The sequence below is a fragment of the Lolium perenne genome, chromosome 5, assembly GCF_019359855.2.
Source record: "Lolium perenne isolate Kyuss_39 chromosome 5, Kyuss_2.0, whole genome shotgun sequence".
NCBI lineage: Eukaryota > Viridiplantae > Streptophyta > Magnoliopsida > Poales > Poaceae > Lolium > Lolium perenne.
Genome location: NC_067248.2, coordinates 67249235 through 67272893, shown reverse-complemented (window position 1 = coordinate 67272893; position 23659 = coordinate 67249235). Strand labels below are relative to the sequence as shown.

General features: G+C 49.5%; 1 protein-coding gene across 1 annotated transcript; it reads right to left on the bottom strand.

Annotated features, from left to right (window-relative positions):
• Positions 1–4: 4 nt before the first annotated feature.
• On the bottom strand, positions 5–2007 carry LOC127299421 (outer envelope pore protein 21, chloroplastic). The gene is made up of 4 exons (XM_051329386.2): positions 1696–2007; positions 1446–1598; positions 1251–1349; positions 5–496 (listed from the first exon to the last, which is right to left on the bottom strand). Exons 1-4 carry the CDS (start codon positions 1882–1884, stop codon positions 413–415), a joined length of 525 nt encoding a protein of 174 aa, XP_051185346.1. The 5' UTR covers positions 1885–2007; the 3' UTR covers positions 5–412.
• Between the last annotated feature and the right edge of the window lie 21652 nt (positions 2008–23659).

Below are 23659 nucleotides of genomic sequence, written 5' to 3'. Positions count from 1 at the left end.
GGAGTTGGAAGATGTCACTCAGTAAATTGTTTGCTTTCAAGCTGGTCCTGGTCCTCTTGTACATTGTTATTCACATTGATAGACACATATATGCCTTCATCAAACTAGGCACAGGAACCTAGATACACATCTGCATCCACAAGGATGCATTGCTGCAATCAATCATCCCATCAACGCTACACAAGGACACTTAAGTTGACAACTGAATCCTGAATTTCCAGACTCCATCCATCAATAGTCAAGTTTCTAATTCTACATTGTCCATGAAACTGGTGCTTGGCGATGAATGGATGATATTGCCCTCTTTAGAACAATACAGCAAAATAGAATGGTGGAACTAAAAAAAAGGGAGGAATACACATACGGCGCTAATTTATTGGCTGACAAGCCCCCTCCACAAATAGCTTCCTGATCACATATCAAATCTAACATCCCATTTTCCGTCCATATAACCGTTAAGAGTCCAGTTGTTTTCCCTCAGCTGGAAATAAGGCATCTGCAATCACATGTTTTCAAAACAAAATTACAAACACGTATGAAATTCAAGCTAGCTAATGTGGTGCTCAATAGTAAATGAATGACCTAACTGGTCCTACTAATGTTGTGTAAGATACGCGGAAGAAATGACTGTCAGGGTACACAGTTATCAACTACATCAGCAAAACAGAGGGCCAAAGGAACTCTCAACGAAAGATAGTCAAAAGGGGACGCATGGAACCTCATATCTCAACGAGATCCTGTGTCTGAAAATTATTTGTACAAGAACTAATAAGACACGAGGAGGTACATATCATACCATAACCGATATTAAAGTGAAATTAATTTTCTCGTAATCTGACCAATATACTTCTATCTCCTAAGGTTTCTTCAGAGAATGTACGGTGACTGACTCTTGAGGACCAAGTGTCTGCTGCTCGCTCTGAACCTTTTGTAAGAGGAATTTCGTATGCATAGGCACGAATGGTTTAGTGCCGGCCCAATGGTTCGTTGCTAACTTATATAAATTCAGACACAATCAATGTTCTTAAACTGTGAATGGGAAAAGAGAAGTAGCGAATCCCAGTGGACCATACGGGAATAAAATTTGCAGAACAGTTGAACATCTTAATTCTGCAGATACACACATGTAGAAGACATATCACAAATTTAGCAGTTGGGAAGCAGCTGATACCCATTGTGCATAGAAACGATGAATGCTAGAGACATACAGCTAGGCATTGGTAATTGGGCAGGCATTGCGCAAATCATACCTTGCGGTAGAGCTCGTATCCGGCCTTGAGCCTGACGTCCTGGCCCTTTCTGAAGTCGAGTATGGTCCAAGCAAGTTCGACGGCACCGCTCTTATTCCTCTGCGAGAACATAACAATGCTAAGGTTCAGTGCACGAGATGGCTAAGTAAGGCCACGAATGCAGACGGTCAGAGGGTGAGGTGAGAGCATTTGTACCGGCTGGAAGTCCTTGTCGGCGAGGAGGCGGCCCTTGATGTTGAGCCCCAGGAGGCCGTCGGAGGTGAAGGAGACGGCCTTCTTCCCGCGGAGGCTGTACCTGAAGATGTTGCCTCTTTCCAGCTGCACTCCTGCTCCCACGTTGGCCGATAGCTGGGGTTCCCGTTGAAGAAGAAATCTTTACCTTCTTGACTCGGCAATGGATGGAGAGCGTGGAAGTGGAAGGGGAGAAAGAAACGCAGTTACCAACCTGGGGGAAGAAGTGCCTAGCGAGGAGGGCGAGGTGGCTGGGTTTCCTGGTGCTGGTGTCGATCTCCGCGTGAGCCTGGAGGAGGGCGTTGGAGGCGAGGGGGAGCTTCTGCTTGGCGTGGATGCGGAGGCCGTGCTGGCTGGGAGTGGAGTCGGCGCCGCGCAGCCGCAGGGAGGTCTCCATCACCATCCAATTCCACTACAATATTACCAGACCCACCGCGGCGGCGGCGGCGGCGGCGGTGGAGTGGAGATAGATAGGGTTCGTCCTGTCCTCTGCACTGATGAGCTTGGTTTGGTTTGGGAGCCGAGCGGAGAAGACGATGACGAGGACTTTGATGCGTTGGGCCGGGCCTGCTTCTACTCTTCTTCTAGCCCATTCCATCATTTTGGCCTGGGCTAGGATTACATCTGGGCAAAATTCGGGCCGGGCCTGAAAAGGCCGGTTTTAAAAATGTAGGCCCAAGTCCAGCCTACTGCCAGGCAAAAATAAGATCCAAGTCAGGTCTGAGTCTGAACAAGGAAAGCCTGCCCTCGGCGCGCTAAACCTCAGATTCTGCGCGCGGTAAACAGCTAGCGCATGCTGGGCCGGTTTTTCCTCCACCGGACGCGGCAAAATGCAGCGCGTGCGCGGGCGGAATAAATGGTCCTCCGTCGGGCGCGGCAAAATACAGCGCGCGCGGGCGCGGAAAACAGTTTTCTAGACTATTTTGCATTCACAAAGATCAAATAATCACACATAATTCATGAAACAAATGATGTACCATAATTCAAATGGATACAAAGTGCAACATACATCACATAGTTCAAGGATGACACATAAAATGACGTAGTTCAACAATGACACACGGCATATGATTCAAATAGACAAAGTGGAACACACAATTTGCATATCACAAATGCATATCACACTTCCGCATTCTCCAAGTCAACACCTTCTTCTTCTTCCTCATCTTCTTGGGTTGAAGGAGGAATAGTAGCATTCATGGAAGACACGAAGCCTCCCGGTGGTGCTCCCATACTCCCATACACACCACTCACCGAGCCTCCCATAGTCCCTCCAAATAATCCTCCATAGCTTGGTCCTCCCATGCCGGCCATGCCTCCGTAGCCTCCCATGCCGGCCATGCCACCCTTGCCGGCCATGCGCGACGGAGGCGGCACCGATGTGCGGTCGTTTGGTCGACGGAGCCTTCCCCCTCCTCGGCGCGGGCCGCGCGTTCTGCGGCGCCTGCGCGGGCCGCCATATCGCGGCGGCTGCGCTCGCGTGCGGCGCTCCGCGCGGCGGGACAAAGAGCGCGCGCGCAGCAGCCGTTGCGTTGCCGCCGTCGGCGCCGCTGCTAGGGTTTGGCGGCGGCGCGGCGGAAGTGGTGGCGGCGGCGGAGGGTGGGACGGAGTTGGGAGGGGTCGGTGGGTGATACGCGTACAGCACGCGTTCGTTGGGAACCCCAAGAGGAAGGTGTGATGCGTACAGCGGCAAGTTTTCCCTCAGTAAGAAACCAAGGTTTATCGAACCAGTAGGAGCCAAGAAGCACGTTGAAGGTTGATGGCGGCGAGATGTAGTGCGGCGCAACACCAGGGATTCCGGCGCCAACGTGGAACCTGCACAACACAACCAAAGTACTTTGCCCCAACGAAACAGTGAGATTGTCAATCTCACCGGCTTGCTGTAACAAAGGATTAGATATATATTGTGGATGATGATTGTTTGCGTAAAAACAGTAGAACAAGTATTGGCGATGAGATTGTATTCGATGTAAAAGAATGGACCGGGGTCCACAGTTCACTAGTGGTGTCTCTTCCATAAGATAAATAGCATGTTGGGTGAACAAATTACAGTTGGGCAATTGACAAATAGAGAGGGCATGACCATGCACATACATGATATGATGAGTATTGTGAGATTTAATTGGACATTACGATAAAGTACATAGACCGCTATCCAGCATGCATCTATGCCTAAAAAGTCCACTTTCAGGTTATCATCTGAACCCCTTCCAGTATTAAGTTGCAAACAACAGACAATTGCATTAAGTATGGTGCGTAGTGTAATCAATAACTACATCCTCGGACATAGCATCAATGTTTTATCCCTAGTGGCAACAGCACATCCATAACCTTAGAGGTTTCTCTCACTCCCCCAGATTCACGGAGACATGAACCCACTATCGAGCATAAATACTCCCTCTTGGAGTTACAAGCATCAACTTGGCCAAAGCATCTACTAGTAACGGAGAGCATGCAAGATCATAAACAACACATAGATTGATAATCAACATAACATAGTATTCTCTATCCATCGGATCCCAACAAACACAACATACAAAGATTACGAGATAGATGATCTTGATCATGTTAGGCAGCTCACAAGATCCGACAATGAAGCATAATGAGGAGAAGACAACCATCTAGCTACTGCTATGGACCCATAGTCCAGGGGTGAACTACTCACTCATCACTCCGGAGGCGACCATGGCGGTGTAGAGTCCTCCGGGAGATGAATCCCCTCTCTGGCAGGGTGCCGGAGGCGATCTCCTGAATCCCCCGAGATGGGATTGGCGGCGGCGGCGTCTCTGAAAGGTTTTCCGTATCGTGGCTCTCCGTACTGGGGGTTTCGCGACGAAGACTATATGTAGGCGGAAGGGCAGGTCATGGGGCCACACGAGGGGCCCAGACGACAGGCCGGTGCGGCCAGGGCTTGGGCCGCGCCGCCCTGGTGTCTGGCCACCTCGTGGCCCCACTTCGTTTCCTCTTCAGTCTTCTGGAAGCTTCGTGTGAAAATAGGCCCCTGGGCGTTGATTTCGTCCAATTCCGAGAATATTTCCTTACTAGGATTTCTGAAACCAAAAACAGCAAAACAAGAATCGGCTCTTCGGCATCTCGTTAATAGGTTAGTGCCGGAAAATGCATAAATATGACATAAAGTATGCATAAAACATGTAGATATCATCAATAATGTGGCATGGAACATAAGAAATTATCGATACGTCGGAGACATATCAGCATCCCCAAGCTTAGTTTCTGCTCGTCCCGAGCAGGTAAACGATAACAAGGATAATTTCTGGAGTGACATGCCTTCATAACCTTGATCATACTATTGTAAGCATATGTAATGAATGCAGCGATCAAAACAATGTAAATGACATGAGTAAACAAATGAATCATATAGCAAAGACTTTTCATGAATAGTACTTCAAGACAAGCATCAATAAGTCTTACATAAGAGTTAACTCATAAAGCAATAATTCATAGTAGAGGCATTGAAGCAACACAAAGGAAGATTAAGTTTCAGCGGTTGCTTTCAACTTATAACATGTATATCTCATGGATATTGTCGACATAGAGTAATATAACAAGTGCAATATGCAAGTATGTAGGAATCAATGCACAGTTCACACAAGTGTTTGCTTCTTGAGGTGGAGAGAAATAGGTGACCTGACTCAACAATAAAAGTAGAAGAAAGGTCCTTCAAAGAGGAAAGCATCGATTGCTATATTTGTGCTAGAGCTTTGATTTTGAAAACAAGAAACAATTTTGTCAACGGTAGTAATAAAGCATATGTGTCATGTAAATTATATCTTACAAGTTGCAAGCCTCATGCATAGTATACTAATAGTGCCCGCACCTTGTCCTAATTAGCTCGGATTACCTGGATTATCATCGCAATGCACATGTTTTAACCAAGTGTCACAGATGGGTACCTCTACGCCGCCTGTACAAAGGTCTAAGGAGAAAGCTCGCATCGGATTTCTCGCTATTGATTATTCTCAACTTAGACATCCATACCGGGACAACATAGACAACAGATAATGGACTCCTCTTATATGCATAAGCATGTAGCAACAATTAATTTTCTCATATGAGATTGAGGATATTTGTCCAAAACTGAAACTTCCACCATGGATCATGGCTTTAGTTAGCGGCCCAATGTTCTTCTCTAACATTATGCAATGCTCTAACCATTCTAGCTGTAAATCTCCTATCGTTGCCTAATCGACGGTACCTCGGAGGAGGGATCCTCACGAGGGGGAGAAGAAGTAGGGGCCATAGGGCGGAGAGCACACGGGACGGTGGTACGCGAGTTACCCAGCTTCGGAATACCTGCACGATGACAGGGCCTACTGCTGCTTGTCTGGAATTATCTGGGCGCTTTCGCGTTGTTACAATGAGTTGTGGTTGTGCCTCTAGGGCTCCCAGGATCCGGCTTATAAAGGCGCACGGATCTAGGGTTTACATGGAGAGTCCTAGCCGGATTACAGACAGCCTAGCTACGGTACAATATCTTGCCGTGCACGTCACGGATCCGCCTTCCATATACGTTCTTCTGGATCCGGGTTCCTCATGGGCCTCCATGGATCCGGGTTACTCCTAATGTCGGTACAGATCCGGCTTACTGATCCTGGGCTGGACTTCTTCCTTCATGATCAACAGCAACTGGGCCGCCCGATGGGCCACATGCCTCATCACCGTCTGTGGGCCACCCGGGCTTGCCGGATCTTGGCACTGTCGATGGTACACCCATGAAGTATACCCACAACAGTAGCCCCCAGAGTTCTCCGAGTTTCACCTGCAGTTTCCGCCATGCTTGTACCTTAGGTTTCCGGCATCGTTGGTAACGCGGAGAAACTTGAAGAGCTCCAACTTCGCATTTTCTTCTTTCCTGACCTTTAGTCAGAAAATCCCCCATCCTGCGGGACTTCATCTATCGACAGTTTCAAACATGTCTCCGGGTTACTCCCCTGCTTGCGAATGAGAATCACTTATCTTCACGCTTTTACCCGGAATCTTAACAGACTCAGACGGTTCCGCCAATTCTGGCGCCATTTTCGCGCGATTTGCGCGGTAACTTATCTCTAGCCATTTTTACTGTTAGGGTTTGGGACACGTGTCACGCATCCAACGGCGCGACGCTTGCGTTCCGACCATAGGATGCGGAGCACGAATCTCGTCCCTCAGCCTATAAATATCCGCCGTCGACCCTTTACCCCTCATTCACCCCCCTTCTCACCTCTCTGCCGAGCGCCGCCCGTGAGCTCTTCCTCCGCCGTGCCGGAACCCGTCGGAATAGTCGCCGGAGCATCACCGGAGCGAGCCCACCACCGCAGTGTTCTTCGTGTTCTTAACTCCGACGAGCCACCGCGCGGAAAACTCGTCGCCGGCAACTCCGACCACCGCATACGCCATTACGGTAAACCTTCGAGCTTCACTTTCACGCCGTAGTTGGTAGGGGTGAACTTGAGGAAGATGATGTGGGATCCGACTAAAGAAAGTTTCCGCCAAACCCTTTTTCTTCAGATGTCTTCAACGACTCCGCCTCCGACCTCAGAACCAATCATGGCGACCCCAATCTCCTCCGCCCCTCCTCCCTTCGTTCCAGTCAGGCTCGATCCTTCAAAGGATTCCGGCAAGGAGGCTGAGGGGACCTCTGCTCACCCGGAGAAAGCCTCCGGGGCGGGTCAAACGGAGCACCAGGCGGAAGAGGCCGCCAAAAAGTCGAAAGCCCGCAAACGAGACTCCGAAGCTAAGGGAAAATGGTGGCCCTGCACCACCACCGAGATGGAGCTGAAGAACCTCGAGGCGGAGGGTTTCCTGCAACCCAGAAGCTGGAGGTCAGTTTCCAATGAACTAGCTCCGGCTCCGAGGGACGACGAGATGGTGCTGACGAAGGCACTGGTGGAGCGCGGATTTTCATTTCCGCCTTCGGACTTCTTCCTGGAGATTCTGAAGACGTATGGGCTCCAACCCCATAATATATCTCCGAACAGCGTGCTTGCCATCAGCAACCACGTCACCCTCTGCGAAGGCCATCTCCGGGTAACCCCCGAGCTCTCTCTGTTCCAATATTTCTTTACTGTCAAGAAGGAGAAGATCCGCCAGACTTCCGAGTTGGCAACTTGCGGGTCTATCACCTTCATACTCCGCCCGGGTCGCGTCTACCCCCCCACCGACCGCCACGAATCCGCGAGGTACTGGTCCGGGGGTTTCTTCTACTTGAAGGACATCTCTGACCCCGCGAGCGAAAAGAAGCTGCCGCCTTTCAAGAACTGCCCCGCCACCGAGATTCCGGCATGGTCGCACTGCCCCCACCTTTCCGAGTCGCCCCAGCTCACACGCGCCGTCAGGCGGATCTGTAAGCTAACGGAGGAGGGGTTGACAGGGAAGGACTTAACCCTCTCCTGGTTCACCAAGCGGATCCAGCCGCTCCAACACAGGGACCGCCTGATGTTTGAATACACAGGGCGCAACGATGAAATGCGCGCTACAAAAGATAATCTTTCCGCCGACGCCATCGACAAGAGGATCCGGCTCCTCATCAAAATCCCACGTGAACTACACGTTCACGTGTGCAACAAAGACATTCATACGAATGGTTCCGGAACCGCGGTACGTCGTCTTGACTTTAATCTTTTGTTTCTCTTCGCACCTACTTTTTTGTCTAAGTGTTTAACTTTGCATTAGCTCGAGGCGCTTGAAGAAAGCGAACTCGGAATTCTCCTCCGGGTTCCTTCCACCGGTAACACGGATCCGGATGTCGCATCGGAGGCGGAAGCTCCTGAAGCCCCACGCCCTGCTAAGAGGAAGAAGCCGGCTCCTTCCAGCCCCTATGCGAAACACCCCCGCGAAGTGCTTAGCACTGCGGCTACCCGGAAAGCGGAGGCGGAAAAGAAGCGCCTCTCGCTGATTAACACCAGCAACAAGGGGCAGCCTGCCATCCAGCATTTCTTCAAGCCTTCCGGGTAAGCTCCTATTTCCGAGATCCAAGTTCTGGTTTCACGCTCAAACTTACTTTTATGTTTTTTCTGAAGCTCCGGAAGCCAGCCCCCCAAGGCCCCAAGGGTCCCAAAGAAGAGAGCCAAGCCATCTCCGGCTTCCTTTCCAATTACTCCTGAAGTTGAAGTTCCGCCCAAGGCTTCATCTGCCAGCAAGCCGGATCCGAAAGACGTCATCGACCTCGATGACCTTCCTGAGGATCCCGCCCACCATGGCGACTCCGCCAAGGGGACCTCCTCACCCGTTCCTCCGCCAGATCAGCCAAGCTCCGCTTTCGCGGGGCCCACTGGAGAAGAACAAGAGCAAAAAGTTAAGCTCCTCCAAGTTACCAACGCGACTCGAGTCAACCTCCAACCAACTCCGTCCCTCCAGAAGCTTACCCTTGCACAACGTCACGCGGAAGTTTCCGCGATGCTGAACAAGGTGTGGGGAAAGCCGGACGAGGAGATGCGAGAGCTCGCGGACCTGGAGGACAGCCTAAAGGAGTTTTTCGCCAAGCACAAGGAAGTGCGGCAGGTAATACTAGCCCCCAAGCATTGGGTGATATAGTTCCGTGTAACATGTATTAGCCGATGCTTTCCCAAAATGTACCTTTAGGCGAATTCTTCGCTAGCTCCCCAGACTTTAATATCCGACTAACTCTTTGCTGCTTCGCAGACCACGCGGAAACTGCATGAAGATCTGCGCGTGCACGTGCTGGAGCAGATCGCGGAAATCGAGGGGCTGCGCCAGCATGCGGAAAATAGCAAGAAAGATATCCAGCTGCTTGAGACCCGCCTTCAAGGTACGAGATCCGGGTCTTTTACCTTTTGTTCTGACATAGTTGTTTAGGATGCATAATATGTTCGATTTTCTGCCTTCAGAAGAAACTGCTAAGCACACCTCGTTCGATGAGCTTTCCGCCAAGGTCAAGGTGCTTGAGGCGGAGAATGAGTCCCTCAAAGCCTTTATCCAAGAATCCTCCAGTAAAGAGACTGAGGCGAGGAAAGAGCTCTCCGAGAAGCATGCCCGCGACCTGGCGGAGCTGAATGAAAAACTGGAGAAAAGCCAGGGCCGCGTGCTTTCCGTGATATCCAAGAACAGAGCTCTGGAAGCGGAGGCGGAGGCCATTGACAAACTTATCTTCCGTAAGTGTTTTTCCGTGTCGTGCTCCGACTATCTTGTATGCTTTCTCTAACGGAACTGAACCTCCTCCTTCCACAGCAAGCCTTGGCTTTGAGTGGTCCAAAGAGTCAAACCTGAAGAGGACGGAGGCATACGATGAGGCGCGGATTTCGATTGACGCGTTGTTTGAAGCCTGTCGCGGAATCGCCAAGACTCTGTCGCTGAAGAAGGCCAAGACCACGATCATCGATACGATGACCAAGCTTATGCAACAGGTGCCGGATTTCATCAAGGACTGGCAAAAATCTTCAGCACGCAGAGCCGCCTCCCTAGTCCTAGCCACCTGCAAGGCTCACTTCCCCTCGCTCAACCTGGCGGATGTTGCACGCGGAGCCCCCAAGTATTCCGACATGGGTGCCCTCCTCGCGGAAACCGAAGGCTACGAGCAGCTGTTTGTCAGGCGAGTGGATCACTCGTTCTGGTATAACAAGCACGATCTGCCCGAAGGATTTTCCGATGCAGAGGAGGAGGCAGGTGAGCCGGAGTATTATGGGGAAGGATCCGGGTCAAGCGGCGAGCATTCCGGAGGAAACTCGGGTGACGACTCCGAAGCTGGATCTGGTGACAGCGACGACGGCTCCACCTACCAGCAATCTGAAGAGGAGGACTCCGAGTAGAGTTCCTGTTTTAGACAATGAAACAAATTGCAGCATTTTGGCCCCGGAGTGGGTTTGTAATAATACTTTAAATTCTTAAGTAGCTAGGAACGAAACGATTATGCATGGGGCGGAAACACTTATCCTGCTATCCGTTAATGTTATGTGCATGTTTCGTTTTGTGTCGGAAAGCAAGTGCTGATTTCGTTGTTTTCCGGCTTGCCCGCTTGACCTTCCGCGAGCCGGAAGACCTTAGCCGGAAATGCTCGCCAGCGGCGACGAAGCCCAATGGCAATCCGTCAATAACCGCGGAAACAAGCCCCCAGGCATAGGTGCCGGAAATCGCTACTAGGAATCCACGAGTTCGCAACAGACAACAACTTAATCAGAAAACTTAAGCTCACGCCCTAAAGGACGATTTTTGAAAATCACAACTTTTATACACGCCTAGGCGGAAAAATCCAGCTCTGCGGTTTTAGTCGGAAAACATACACGATCTAAAAATGAACAAGTAAAGGAGGTAAAAGACTCAGAGAGTGAACCATAAGCTTTATTTCATTGATCATGTATAACTATTACAGAGTTTGCAACTCGGAAAAAATATGCTAAGTGTAGAAAGGACGTAGCTGTGCGATGTTCCAAGGGCGTTCTGTCTCGTCGTAGATATCATCCGGATCCTCACGCTTGCGTTTCCGGTGCCAATTAGCAGGTCTGTCCCTCAGCTCGCGGAAATCAACAAGGTAATACGACCCGTTATGAAGCACTTTGCTAACGACGAAGGGTCCTTCCCATGGAGATTGCAGCTTATGGTCTTTCACCTGTCGAAGGCGGAGGACCAGGTCTCCTGCCATGAAGGAGCGTTTCCGAACTCGACGACTGTGATAACGTCGGAGCTTCTGCTGGTAGATGGCGGAGCGTTGGTCAGCTAAGTTCCGAGCTTCCTCGATCAGGTCCACAGATAGCTGTCTGGCCTCGTCAGCTGTTTTTTCATTGTAGGCGGAAACTCGCGGTGAATCGTGGATGATGTCGGAGGGAAGCACGGCTTCGGATCCGTATACCAGGAAAAAAGGGGTAAACCCTGTTGATCTGTTAGGGGTAGTTCGTAAACTCCACAGGACAGCTTCCAACTCATCAGCCCAAGCTCCAGCTGCTCGTCGCAGCGGTCCTTCAAGGCGTGGTTTAATTCCTGATAATATTAGGCCGTTAGCCCTTTCAACCTGACCATTGGATTGTGGGTGCGCCACAGATGCAAGGTCTAGCCGTATCCCCATCGTTTCACAATAATCCCTCAACTCGCCTTGAGCGAAGTTTGTGCCATTATCTGTGATTATGCTGTGCGGGATGCCGAATCTCATCACGAGGCTGCAGACGAATTTTAGTGCCGTAGCACCATCGGCTTTTCTCACTGGCTTAGCCTCGATCCATTTGCTGAACTTGTCAACAGCGACCGGAGGTATTCAAAACCGCCAGAGATGATCTCTTTAACTTACCAACCATATCGAGCCCCTGCACCGCAAATGGCCAGGTGATAGGTATGGTCTTCAGCCCTTGGGCTGGAGCGTTTGGTTGAGTAGCGTAGTACTGACAACCTCGGCAGGTCTTGACTATTTTGTCAGCGTCTTCTTTAGCTGTGAGCCAGTAGAAACCTAACCGAAAAGCTTTTGCAACGAGCGATCTGGGAGCGGCATGATGCCCGCAGTCCCCTGCGTGGATCTCTCTGAGGATTTCAATGCCATCTTGATTGGAGACGCATTTAAGAAATACCCCTGCTGCACTTCGTTTGTAGAGTTGTCCATCAACAATTGTGTAGGATCTTGCTCGTCTGACGATCTGTCTTGCGAGGACCTCGTCCTCTGGCAACTTCTGATCAATGAGGTAGTCCAGGAAAGGCTGTGTCCAAGCCGGAATGATAGCCATCACTTCCCTAGCCGGAGACACTGCCACTTCTGGGTTTTCCGGGTTAGCGCCCTTCACCGAGGGTATCCGGAGATGCTCCAGGAAAATGCCAGGCGGAATTTGCTTCCTGCCGGATCCGAGCTTGGATAGCATGTCTGCCGCTGTGTTATCGTCTCTCCTGACGTACTTGACTTCGTATCCGAGGAAGCACTTGGCGATCTCATCAACTTCGTCTCTGTAGGCCGCCATGACGGAGTTTCTGGCGTTCCAGGTTCCGGCTACTTGTTGTGCCACCAGGTCGGAATCTCCACAGCATATGATGTGCTTGATCCCAATTTCCTTAGCGATGCGCAGACCGTGTAGTAGAGCCTCATATTCCGCCATGTTATTTGTAGCTTCGAAGTGGATCTGCAGAACATACTGCAGTTCTTCTCCGGTAGGGGACTTCAGGGTGACTCCGGCTCCTGAGCCTTGATGCTGCTTGGATCCATCGAAGTGCATGACCCATGTTTACGGTTCCGGCTCCAGGACTTGCATCCGGAGCTTCTGTCCAATCTGCGACGAAATCTGCCAAGACTTGGGATTTAACCGCATGATCGTAGGCTTGTAAGCGATGTCGAAGGCGTATAATTCGATGCCCCATTTAGCCGTACATCTGTTGCGTCGGCGTTGTTGAGAATTGTTGAAAGCGGAGCCTTGCTCACAAGCTATTCTTGGGTGCTCTTGGAAGTAGTGTCTCAGCTTCCTGCTGCCTAGAAACACTCCATAGGCTAGCTTCTGAAAGTGAGGGTATCTTTGTTTTGACTCCGTCAGCACCTCGCTAATGTAGTAGACGGGTCTTTGGACGTCATATTCATGACCTTCTTCCTTTCGTTCCACCATGATGACGAGGCTGATGACTTTGTTGGTAGCTGCCAGATAAAGGAGCATTGGCTCTGACTCTGCTGGAGCTGCCAAGATAGGTGGGGAGGTGAGTATTTCCTTTAACCCCCGAAGAGCTGCGTCAGCTGCGTTGTCCCAGACAAATTTGTCTGTTTTCTTCAGCAACTTGTACAGAGGTAGCGCCTTCTCGCCAAGACGGCTAACAAACCTACTGATTGCTGCGACGCAACCAGTGAGTCGTTGCACATCTTTGAGACAAGTTGGCCGTTTGATACACAGGATTGCCTTGATCTTTTCCGGGTTAACCTCAATGCCTCTGTGAGAGACTATGAAGCCAAGGAGTTTTCCGGCTGGCACGCCAAAGACGCACTTCGGCGGATTCAACATCATCTTGTACCTGCGGAGGTTGTCGAAGGTTTCTGTGAGGTCGCTGATCAAGTCGGATCCTTTCCGGATCATGACCGCGATGTCGTCGACGTAAGCGTGCACGTTCCGGCCAATTTGGTCCTTCAGGCACCGCTGCATCGTACGTTGGTAGGTAGCACCTGCATTCTTCAAACCAAAAGGCATAGTAACATAGCAGTAAGTACCAAACGGGGTAATGAATGAAGTCGCCTTTTGGTCGGATTCCTTCATCCGGATCTGATGATACCCGGAATACGCATCAAGAAAACACAGAAGTTCCGCCCCCGCCGTCGAATCAATGACTTGGTCGATGCGCGGCAAGGGGAACGGATCCTTCGGGCAATGCTTGTTCAAGCCAGAGTAATCGATGCACATTCTTAGTATTTCAGTGTTCTTTTCGGGTACAAGGACGGGATTCGCGACCCAATCGGTGTGGATAACTTCTATTACAAAACCTGCTTCTAGTAACTTTGCTAGTTCCATTCCTATGGCACGGCGCTTCTTATCTCCAAAGCGTCGCATAGCTTGCTTCACCGGTTTAGCCCCCAGATTTATGTTGAGGTAGTGCTCGGCGAGTTCCCTAGGTACTCCGGACATGTCAGAAGGTTGCCATGCGAAGATATCCATGTTAGCGCGGAGGAACTCGACGAGCGCGTCTTCCTATTTGGGGTCCATGTTGGCTCCGACTGAAACCTGCTTGGAAGAGTCGCCTTTGATGAGGTCGTGCTTCTTGGTTTCTATCGCGGCCTTGAAGGAGGTTTTCTGCTCGGAGATCTGCTTCTTGGTGGTCTCGCATCTCAGTCGGATCCACCGCGGCTCTGTAGCCTTTCAGCTCTTCTCCAGATATCACAGACTCTGCGAAGGCGGCTTCGCCTAACTCGCACTCATGAGCCTTTTTGTAGTCTCCGGATACGGTAATCATACCTTTAGGACCCGGAAATCTTGAGCTTGTTGTAGATGTAGCACGCTCTTGCGTGGAACTTGTGGTAGGTGGGCCTGCCGAAGATGACGTGGTAGGAGCTCTTGAAGGGCACAACTTCGAACGTGATCTTTTCTTCGCGGAAATTATGAACATCGCCAAAAGCCACGGGAAGTGTTATGCTGCCGAGGGAATTCGCCTTCTTACCCGGAACCACACCATGAAACTCAGTGGTGCTGTGTTTGAGCTGTTCCTTGGTGAGGTTCATCCGCTCCAGAGTCTCCAGGTACATGATGTTCAGGCTAGCTCCGCCATCCATGAGGCACTTGGAGAAGTCATACCCATCTATGCGGGGACTTACAACCAAGGCGTAGCATTCCTTTGGCACAATTGCGGGGTGATCCTTCCTATCAAATGTGCACGGGATTTCCGACCACCTGACGTACTGCGGCACAGCCGGAACTATGGCGTTCAGGATCCGGGTATCTGACTTGGAGGCGCGTACTGTTGGTGTCCCGAGGAAAGTGTGGTAAGCCCCCACGCTCTTTTTATCGAATGGGTTGGATTTTCCTGCGGATCCTGCCTTGGGATCCGGCGAGTTATCATCCTCATCCATCGCCTCGGAACTATCCTCCTCTTTGTCCTTGTTCTTGCCCTTGCCACCTTTTCCGTGAGGGCGGTGCTTCCGGGCGCGTTTATAACCGGCTTCCGGGTCGTTCTTTAGATCATTGACCCACTTGCAGTTGCGGTTGGTGTGAGTGGACTTCCCTGTAACCGGATCCAGATGGGCCAGGCAGGGCATGTCTCTGTACTCCTCGTAGGTTTGCGGGGCGCGGGATCCGCCAGCTGTGACCTCGGAGGTATGCTGCTGACCCCTGCCGGCTCCGCCTCCACGTCCGCGTCCTCTGCCGCCTCCTGAACCTCCGCGTTGAAACGCCATGGCGACCATCTCGGATCCGCCACTCTTCTGGTCATCAGGGTTCTTGCGCTTATGGCTGCTGCTGCTACCATTGTCACGGTTCTTCTTTTGTTGATGCAGGGGGATTGCTGTAGCTGCGAGATCACCGCCTGCGTCATCATCGGCGGCAGTGTGATCGCTGGCGATGGTGATCATGTCATCCAACGTCAGTTTATTGGCATTGACCAAGCAAGTTAGCTTGTGTCGCAGCAATCCTCCTCGCTGCAAGCCCCCAATGAAGGCGTGCATTGCTGTGCGGTTGTCGACGTTCTCGCACTCGTTTCTGCATGCCAACCATCGGGTGAGGAAATTCCTTGATGTTTCGCCCTTCTTCTGGATACATGCCTGCAGGTCGCTTGTTGTGGCAGGTCTCTTGTAGGTGCCCCTGAAGTGTTTCTCGAAAGCGTTCTTCAGGTCGAACCAGCAAAAGATGGAATTCTTCTCGAGGTCGCTTAGCCAGATCCGGGCTGGACCTACAAGGTACAACTGAAGCATGCGGCAGGCGATGTTAGGGGTTCCTCCGGCGAAGGTTACAGCATTATAGTAATCCTCAATCCAGGTATCCGGCCTTTCCGTGCCATCATAATTCTTCAGATTTCCGGGTAGCTTGAGATTCATCCTTGGCTTTGGTTCCTCTCGAATCATCCTGCCAAAGCACTTTGGGCCAATGTAGTCGGTTATGTACTCGTTAAGGCGATCCCGCGCGTCGCGCGAGCCGTGGCGAGGAGACTTTGAGCGAGAGCGAGATCTCCGACCATTGCCTCCGCCTCCACCTCCGCCGCCACCGCTAGGTGGTGGTGAGGGAGACCTGCGAGGTGGGCGGTCCGACTTCTTGCTTCGGCCATCTGAATCTCCTCGGCCTTCCTGGTGCTGGCTCCGGCTCCTGTGGCTGCCTTCGCCCTGGCGCTGGCTGCCCTGGTCGTTCCGGCGAGGCTCCGGGTCACGGCTCCGGCGAGGTTCTGGGTCACGGCTCCGACGAGGTTCTGGATCGCGGTTCCGGCGAGGTTCTGGGCCGCGGTCCTCATTCCGACTCCTCCTGGGCTCGGGCTCATGAACATTGTTCTGGTTCCGGCGAGGTTCCGGCGAGCGCTCCCTGTTTCTGTTTCTTGGCAGCACGTTGTCGCGGATAACAATCCCACCATGCCCTGGGGGCCTGGTGTTTCCGGCTGGACTACGGCGGCGAGGGGGTCGCGGGTAACCGTTGGGCGGAGGAGAGGGGTTGCGGTATTTGTCTCGTCCAGAGTACATCGCATCCTTTCCCTTTCTTGGATCTGACGAAGGCGTCTTTGACGGAACAGGGATCGGATTTGGGTGTTCCCTGGTCCTTCTTCTGCGCTCCGAGGATCCGGTGTGTGATTCATCGTCAGGATGCCGATCAGCGCGGGCGTCCTTCTGCGCGATAGATACACAGTTATCCGGATTGGATTCCAGCCTGCGCGAAGTATCCGCCTTGCTTTGCTGCTGCATTGCTGAAGCGACAAGTGTGCGGAGATAGTTGATATCAACCTCTTCGTCCTTCTTCTTCAGCAATTCCGCAGCTTTTTGCATGTTGTCCTTTGGGGTTTCCAGCGGCTGGTGCTCTGCGGGCGTGTTGAAGGGTATCCTGCGAGGCGGAATTGCTTCTCTAACAACTCGATCGGCCTCCGCCTGCGCATAGATCATCTTTACTTCCCACTCAGCCCTCATGCTCTTGACCTGCTCGAGTGTGGCAGTAATCTCGCGGTCCTGTCTGTCGAAGTTTTCCGCCAATCCTGCAGCTTCTGCCCTCTCTTCCCTTAACGCGGCTTCGGTATCGGCGAGCTTCTTGGCTGTGGCCAGCATTTCCTTTCTAGTGGCCTCTAGGGCCTCCAGATCTGCGGCGTCGCCCGGGGTTATAGGTGTGTTAAGAACTGCTCGCGCGACCAACTCTTCTGCTGACAGGATTTCCTCCGAGGAAGAATACCTGTGGGGTCGCACCCGAGACATTGGAGATCCTTGTTGGGATGGTTGGGGGTCGGATTGGCTGGTTGGCTCTTCAGATCCAGTTTGTCCCAGCGCTGCTACCGTTGCGAGAACCTGCTTAGGCTGGGCGGAGTCGACTTCAGGCTGATCGCCGAAACCGTACTCCCCTAGCTTGCGGACGAAGTCATCAGACTCCATGGAGGGGGTATCTCCGGAAATTGGGCTCAGATTGCCCAAAATCGATTCTTCAACCGGAGCTTCGCTTTCTCCGACAGGCTCAGCCTGATCCGGATCTGCGCCGTTTTCCGGTGCCTCTACCTGCTCAGGACCAGCTCCGGCTTCTTGAGGGGCGGTTCCGGCGGTATGGGCCAAGAAGTGTACGAAGTGGCACCTCTGCTTTTCTAACACCTGGGAGACCCAGGCGGATCTGCATTGGTCTTCCACCGTTGTTTCCTGCACAGGGGCGGATTGGGTGGGCTTTGAAATTTCCAGATCCGAGGCGGAATCTTCCTTGGGAAGCTCCTGCATCTCAGATCGGATCTTCGCGACAGCGTCCAGCTCTGCGGCGGTCGCGTCTGCGTTACTTACCAGTGGGTTTCCGTCGGAATCGACGGTTTCCCCGATGAAGATGTGTATGCCGCCAATAGGGACGATGGAGAGCTTGACGGGGTTTGTCCTAGCCGGAATCCAGCACTCATCCGGAGGGACGATCGGCAGATTTCCGGCGTAGAGGACGCGCCCCACAGCGATGGTGTCGTCGTAGCTTCCCATGGCGGAACCCTCCCGGTTCCGGCCTCCAGACGCCACAGGCCCCACGGTGGGCGCCAACTGTCGTTGCCTAATCGACGGTACCTCGGAGGAGGGATCCTCACAAGGGGGAGAAGAAGTAGGGGCCATAGGGCGGAGTGCACACGGGACGGTAGTACGCGAGTTACCCAGCTTCGGAATACCTGCACGATGACAGGGCCTACTGCTGCTTGTCTGGAATTATCTGGGCGCTTTCGCGTTGTTACAATGAGTTGTGGTTGTGCCTCTAGGGCTCCCAGGATCCGGCTTATAAAGGCGCACGGATCTAGGGTTTACATGGAGAGTCCTAGTCGGATTACAGACAGCCTAGCTACGGTACAATATCTTGCCGTGCACGTCACGGATCCGCCTTCCATATACGTTCTTCTGGATCCGGGTTCCTCATGGGCCTCCATGGATCCGGGTTACTCCTAATGTCGGTACAGATCCAGCTTACTGATCCTGGGCTGGACTTCTTCCTTCATGATCAACAGCAACTGGGCCGCCCGATGGGCCACATGCCTCATCACCGTCTGTGGGCCACCCGGGCTTGCCGGATCTTGGCACTGTCGATGGTACACCCATGAAGTATACCCACAACATCTCCCTTACTTCAGACAAGACGAACATGCATAGCAACTCACATGATATTCAACAAAGAGTAGTTGATGGCGTCCCCAGGAACATGGTTATCGCACAACAAGCAACTTAATAAGAGATAAAGTGCATAATTACATATTCAATACCACAATAGTTTTTAGGCTATTTGTCCCATGAGCTATATATTGTAAAGGTAGAGGATAGAAATTTTAAAGGTAGTACTCAAGCAATTTACTTTGGAATGGCGGAGAAATACCATGTAGTAGGTAGGTTTGGTGGACACAAATGGCATAGTGGTTGGCTCAAGGATTTTGGATGCATGAGAAGTATTCCCTCTCGATACAAGGTTTAGGCTAGCAAGGTTATTTGAAACAAACACAAGGATGAAGCGGTGTAGCAAAACTCACATAAAAGACATATTGTAAACATTATAAGACTCTACACCGTCTTCCTTGTTGTTCAAACTCAATACTAGAAATTATCTAGACCTTAGAGAGACCAATTATGCAAACCAAATTTTAGCATGCTCTATGTATTTCTTCATTAATGGGTGCAAAGTATATGATGCAAGAGCTTAAACATGAGCACAACAATTGCCAAGTATCACATTATCCAAGACATTATAGCAATTACTACATGTATCATTTTCCAATTCCAACCATATAACAATTTAACGAAGAAGAAACTTCGCCATGAATACTATGAGTAAAGCCTAAGGACATATTTGTCCATATGCAACAGCGGAGTGTGTCTCTCTCCCACACAAAGAATGCTAGGATCCATTTTATTCAAACAAAAACAAAAACAAACCGACGCTCCAAGCAAAGTACATAAGATGTGATGGAATAAAAATATAGTTTCAGGGGAGGAACCTGATAATGTTGTCGATGAAGAAGAGGATGCCTTGGGCATCCCAAAGCTTAGACGCTTGAGTCTTCTTGATATATGCAGGGGTGAACCACCGGGGCATCCCCAAGCTTAGAGCTTTCACTCTCCTTGATCATGTTGTATCATCTCCCTCTCTTGATCCTTGAAAACTTCCTCCACACCAAACTCAAAACAACTCATTAGAGGGTTAGTGCACAATCAAAATTTACATGTTCAGAGGTGACATAATCATTCTTAACACTTCTAGACATTGCACAAAGCTACCGAAAGTCAATGGAATCGAAAAATCCATCAAGCATAGCAAAACAGGCAATGCGAAATAAAAGGCAGAATCTGTCAAAACAGAACAGTTCGTAAAGACGAATTTTATTGAGGCACCAGACTTGCTCAAATGAAAATGCTCAAATTGAATGAAAGTTGCGTAAATATCTGAGGATCACTCACGTAAATTGGCATAATTTTATGAGTTACCTACAGAGAATTAGGCCCAGATTCGTGACAGCGAAGAAATCTGTTTCTGCGCAGTAATCCAAATCTAGTATGAACCTTACTATCAACGACTTTACTTGGCACAACAATGCACAAAACTAAGATAAGGAGAGGTTGCTACAGTAGTAAACAACTTCCAAGACTCAAATATGAAATAAAAGTACTGTAGTAAAAACATGGGTTGTCTCCCATAAGCGCTTTTCTTTAACGCCTTTCAGCTAGGCGCAGAAAGTGTGTATCAAGTATTATCAAAAGATGGAGCATCTACAGCGGGGTGTGGAGTTTTCTCAACCATGCATAGTATATTGGATACATAAGTTTCAGCGGCTCCCTTTTCATTAGTCTTGGGCTTGCTACTCTCATCAAACAAATTTTCAGGAACAAGCCAAGCATAGTTATTTTCTAGTGCCTCATGCATTGCTAGGAGCTTACATGGTATTGGTGCTTTAATCTCCCCACCATTATTAACATTATTAGTATACTTAATTCTATCCATATCCATCTTTTCAAGTATTCTTTTAAAATCGGTGATCATGCCAAGCCTATCATGCTTACTAAAAACTTTTCTAGCTTCTTTAGCTATATCCGCAAATTCTCGCACGAAGACTTTTAGAACAAAATCTCTCTTCTCTCCCCTCTCCATATCAGAAAGTGTAAGAAACATGTGTTGTATCATGGGGTTGAGACTAATAAATCTAGCTTCCATCATGCGTACCAAACAAACAGAGGCATCTTCATAAGTAGGGATAGCTTTTGCAAGGGGTATATCTTTAAGATCTTCATGCATACTAACATGGGTGAAAAATTCTTCTATATTATCTCTCCCAATTATAGATCCTTGTCCCACAGGTATATCTTTTACAGTAAAATTAAAAGGAAACATGTTGAAATAAGTAAAGCAAATGCAAGTAACTAATAATTTTTTTGTGTTTTTGATATAGAGTGCAAACAAGATAGCAAATAAAGTAAAACTAGCAACTAATTTTTTTGTGTTTCGATTTAGTGCAGCAAACAAAATAGTAAATAAAATAAAGCAAGACAAAAACAAAGTAAAGAGATTGGGATGTGGAGACTCCCCTTGCAGCGTGTCTTGATCTCCCCGGCAACGGCGCCAGAAAATCTGCTTGATACGCGTACAGCACGCGTCCGTTGGGAACCCTGATACGTCCAATTTGCATCACTATTTTGTATCATAATTTGCTGTTATTCATTGATATATTTCATATTTGGACATAATACTTATGTTATTTCATCTATTTTGCATGTTTCATCATTATTGGAGGATCGAGCACCGGAGCCAGGATTCTGCTGGAAAAAGCACCACCAGAATGCAATATTTCGGAAGATCAACTGTGGAAGGAAATTATACCAAAAATCCTATTTTTCCAGATGACGAAGGAAGCCAGAAGGGGGAGCTGAGAAGACCCAAGGTGGGGCCAGACCACAGGCCGGCGCGGCCCATGGCCTGGCCGCGCCACCTGGTGGTGAGGGGGCCCCACAGCCCCTTTCGCCTCCTTTTCTTCGCGAAATCCTTCGTCCCGAAAACCTAAGCCACAGAGGGTACCTCACGAAGAGTTACAGCCGCCTCTGCGGGGCGGAGAACACCAGAGAGAAAAGAGCTCTCAGGCGGGCTGAGATCCGCCGGGGAAATTCCCTCCGGGAGGGGGAAATCGACGCCATCGTCACCGTCATCGAGCTGGACATCATCTCCATCACCATCATCATCATCTCCACCATCATCACCGCCGTCTCCACCGCTGGACATCGTCACCGCCGTAGCAATTTGGGTTTGATCTTGATTGTTTGATAGGGGAAACTCTCCCGGTATCGATTTCTACTTGTTGTTGATGCTATTGAGTGAAACCATTGAACCAAGGTTTATGTTCAGATTGTTATTCATCATCATATCACCTCTGATCATGTTCCATATGATGTCTCGTGAGTAGTTCGTTTAGTTCTTGAGGACATGGGTGAAGTCTAAATGTTAGTAGTGAACTATGGTTGAGTAATATTCAATGTTATGATATTTAAGTTGTGGTGTTATTCTTCTAGTGGTGTCATGTGAACGTCGACTACATGACACTTCACCTTTATGGGCCTAGGGGAATGCATCTTGTACTCGTTTGCCAATTGCGGGGTTGCCGGAGTGACAGAAACCTAAACCCCCGTTGGTATATCGATGCAGGAGGGATAGCAGGATCTCAGAGTTTAAGGCTGTGGTTAGATTTATTCTTAATTACTTTCTTGTAGTTGTGGATGCTTGCAAGGGGTATAATCACAAGTATGTATTAGTCCTAGGAAGGGCGGTACATTAGCATAGGTTCACCCACACAACACTTATCATAACAATGAAGATTATTTAGCCGTATGTAGCGAAAGCACTAGACTAAAATCCCGTGTGTCCTCGAGAACGTTTGGTCATTATAAGTAAACAACCCGGCTTGTCCTTTGTGCTAAAAAGGATTGAGCCACTCGCTGCAATTATTACTCTCGCACTTTACTTACTCGTACTTTATTCGCTTGTTACATCAAAACCCCCTGAATACTTGTCTGTGAGCATTTACAGTGAATCCTTCATCGAAACTGCTTGTCAACACCTTCTGCTCCTCGTTGGGATCGACATTCTTACTTATCGAAGATACTACGATACACCCCCTATACTTGTGGGTCATCAAGACTATTTTCTGGCGCCGTTGCCGGGGAGTGAAGCGCTATTGGTAAGTGGAATTGGTAAGGGAAATATCTACTGTTTGTGCTGATTTTATTTCTGCCTGCTGCCATAATTCATTATGGAGAGATCTTCTCTCGAATGTTTATTTGGAAAATCCGCTACTACTGCAAAGGTAGTGGATGAGGCGCCAGGTAAAGAAGAGATACCATACAAAATACCTATGAAAATTATTGAACGCGTAGTGAATAACCGTTATACAGGGGATGGAACTGTCCACCCTGGAGATTATTTACTGTTCTTGCATGAATTATGCGGTTTATTCAAGTGTGCAGGTATTGCTATGGATGAAGTGAGGAAGAAACTATTCGCTATATCGCTGTCTGGTAAAGCAGCGCATTGGTATAAATTACTGGATAATGGGGATTTTCTTGAATGGAATGATATTGTGCCCCGGTTTTATTCTAAGTTCTATCCTCCAAGTGAAATTCACAAGGATCGGAATCGCATATATAATTTTTGACCTCATGATGGAGAGAGTATTGCCCAAGCTTGGGGGAGATTGAAGTCTTTAATGCTCAAATGCCCCATTCATGAGCTTCCTGGTAATGTTATTATTGATAATTTCTATGCAAGACTTTCTTTTGAAGACAAGACCTTGCTGGATACTTCTTGTTCTGGATCATTCACGCGCAATAAGGAAGAGTTTAAAAGGGACCTTCTTAATCGGATCCAGGAAAATACTGAAGGATGGGAGATCGACAAAGATCGAGAATCAGGTATAAATTATGATTACAAATGCATTGAAGCTTTTATGGATACTGATAAATTTCGTAATATGAGTGCTACATATGGTCTTGATTCTCAAGTTGCTGCAAATCTTTATAAAGCTTTTGCCTCTCATTATGAATTGCCTAAGAAGAATTTTGATAAGTATCATGAACCGTATAAAGATAAAATTGATTCATCTATTAATAAATGCGTTGTAGTTGAAACTGTTGA

Excerpts from the sequence above, each read along its gene's own strand:
- LOC127299421 (XM_051329386.2), bottom strand. The coding sequence starts at position 1,884 with ATGGTGATGGAGACCTCCCTGCGGCTGCGCGGCGCCGACTCCACTCCC. Across the intron at positions 1,350-1,445 it reads CCGACAAGGACTTCCAGCCG|AGGAATAAGAGCGGTGCCGT; the intron begins GTACAAATGCTC and ends ATGTTCTCGCAG. Across the intron at positions 497-1,250 it reads GATACGAGCTCTACCGCAAG|ATGCCTTATTTCCAGCTGAG; the intron begins GTATGATTTGCG and ends ATGTGATTGCAG.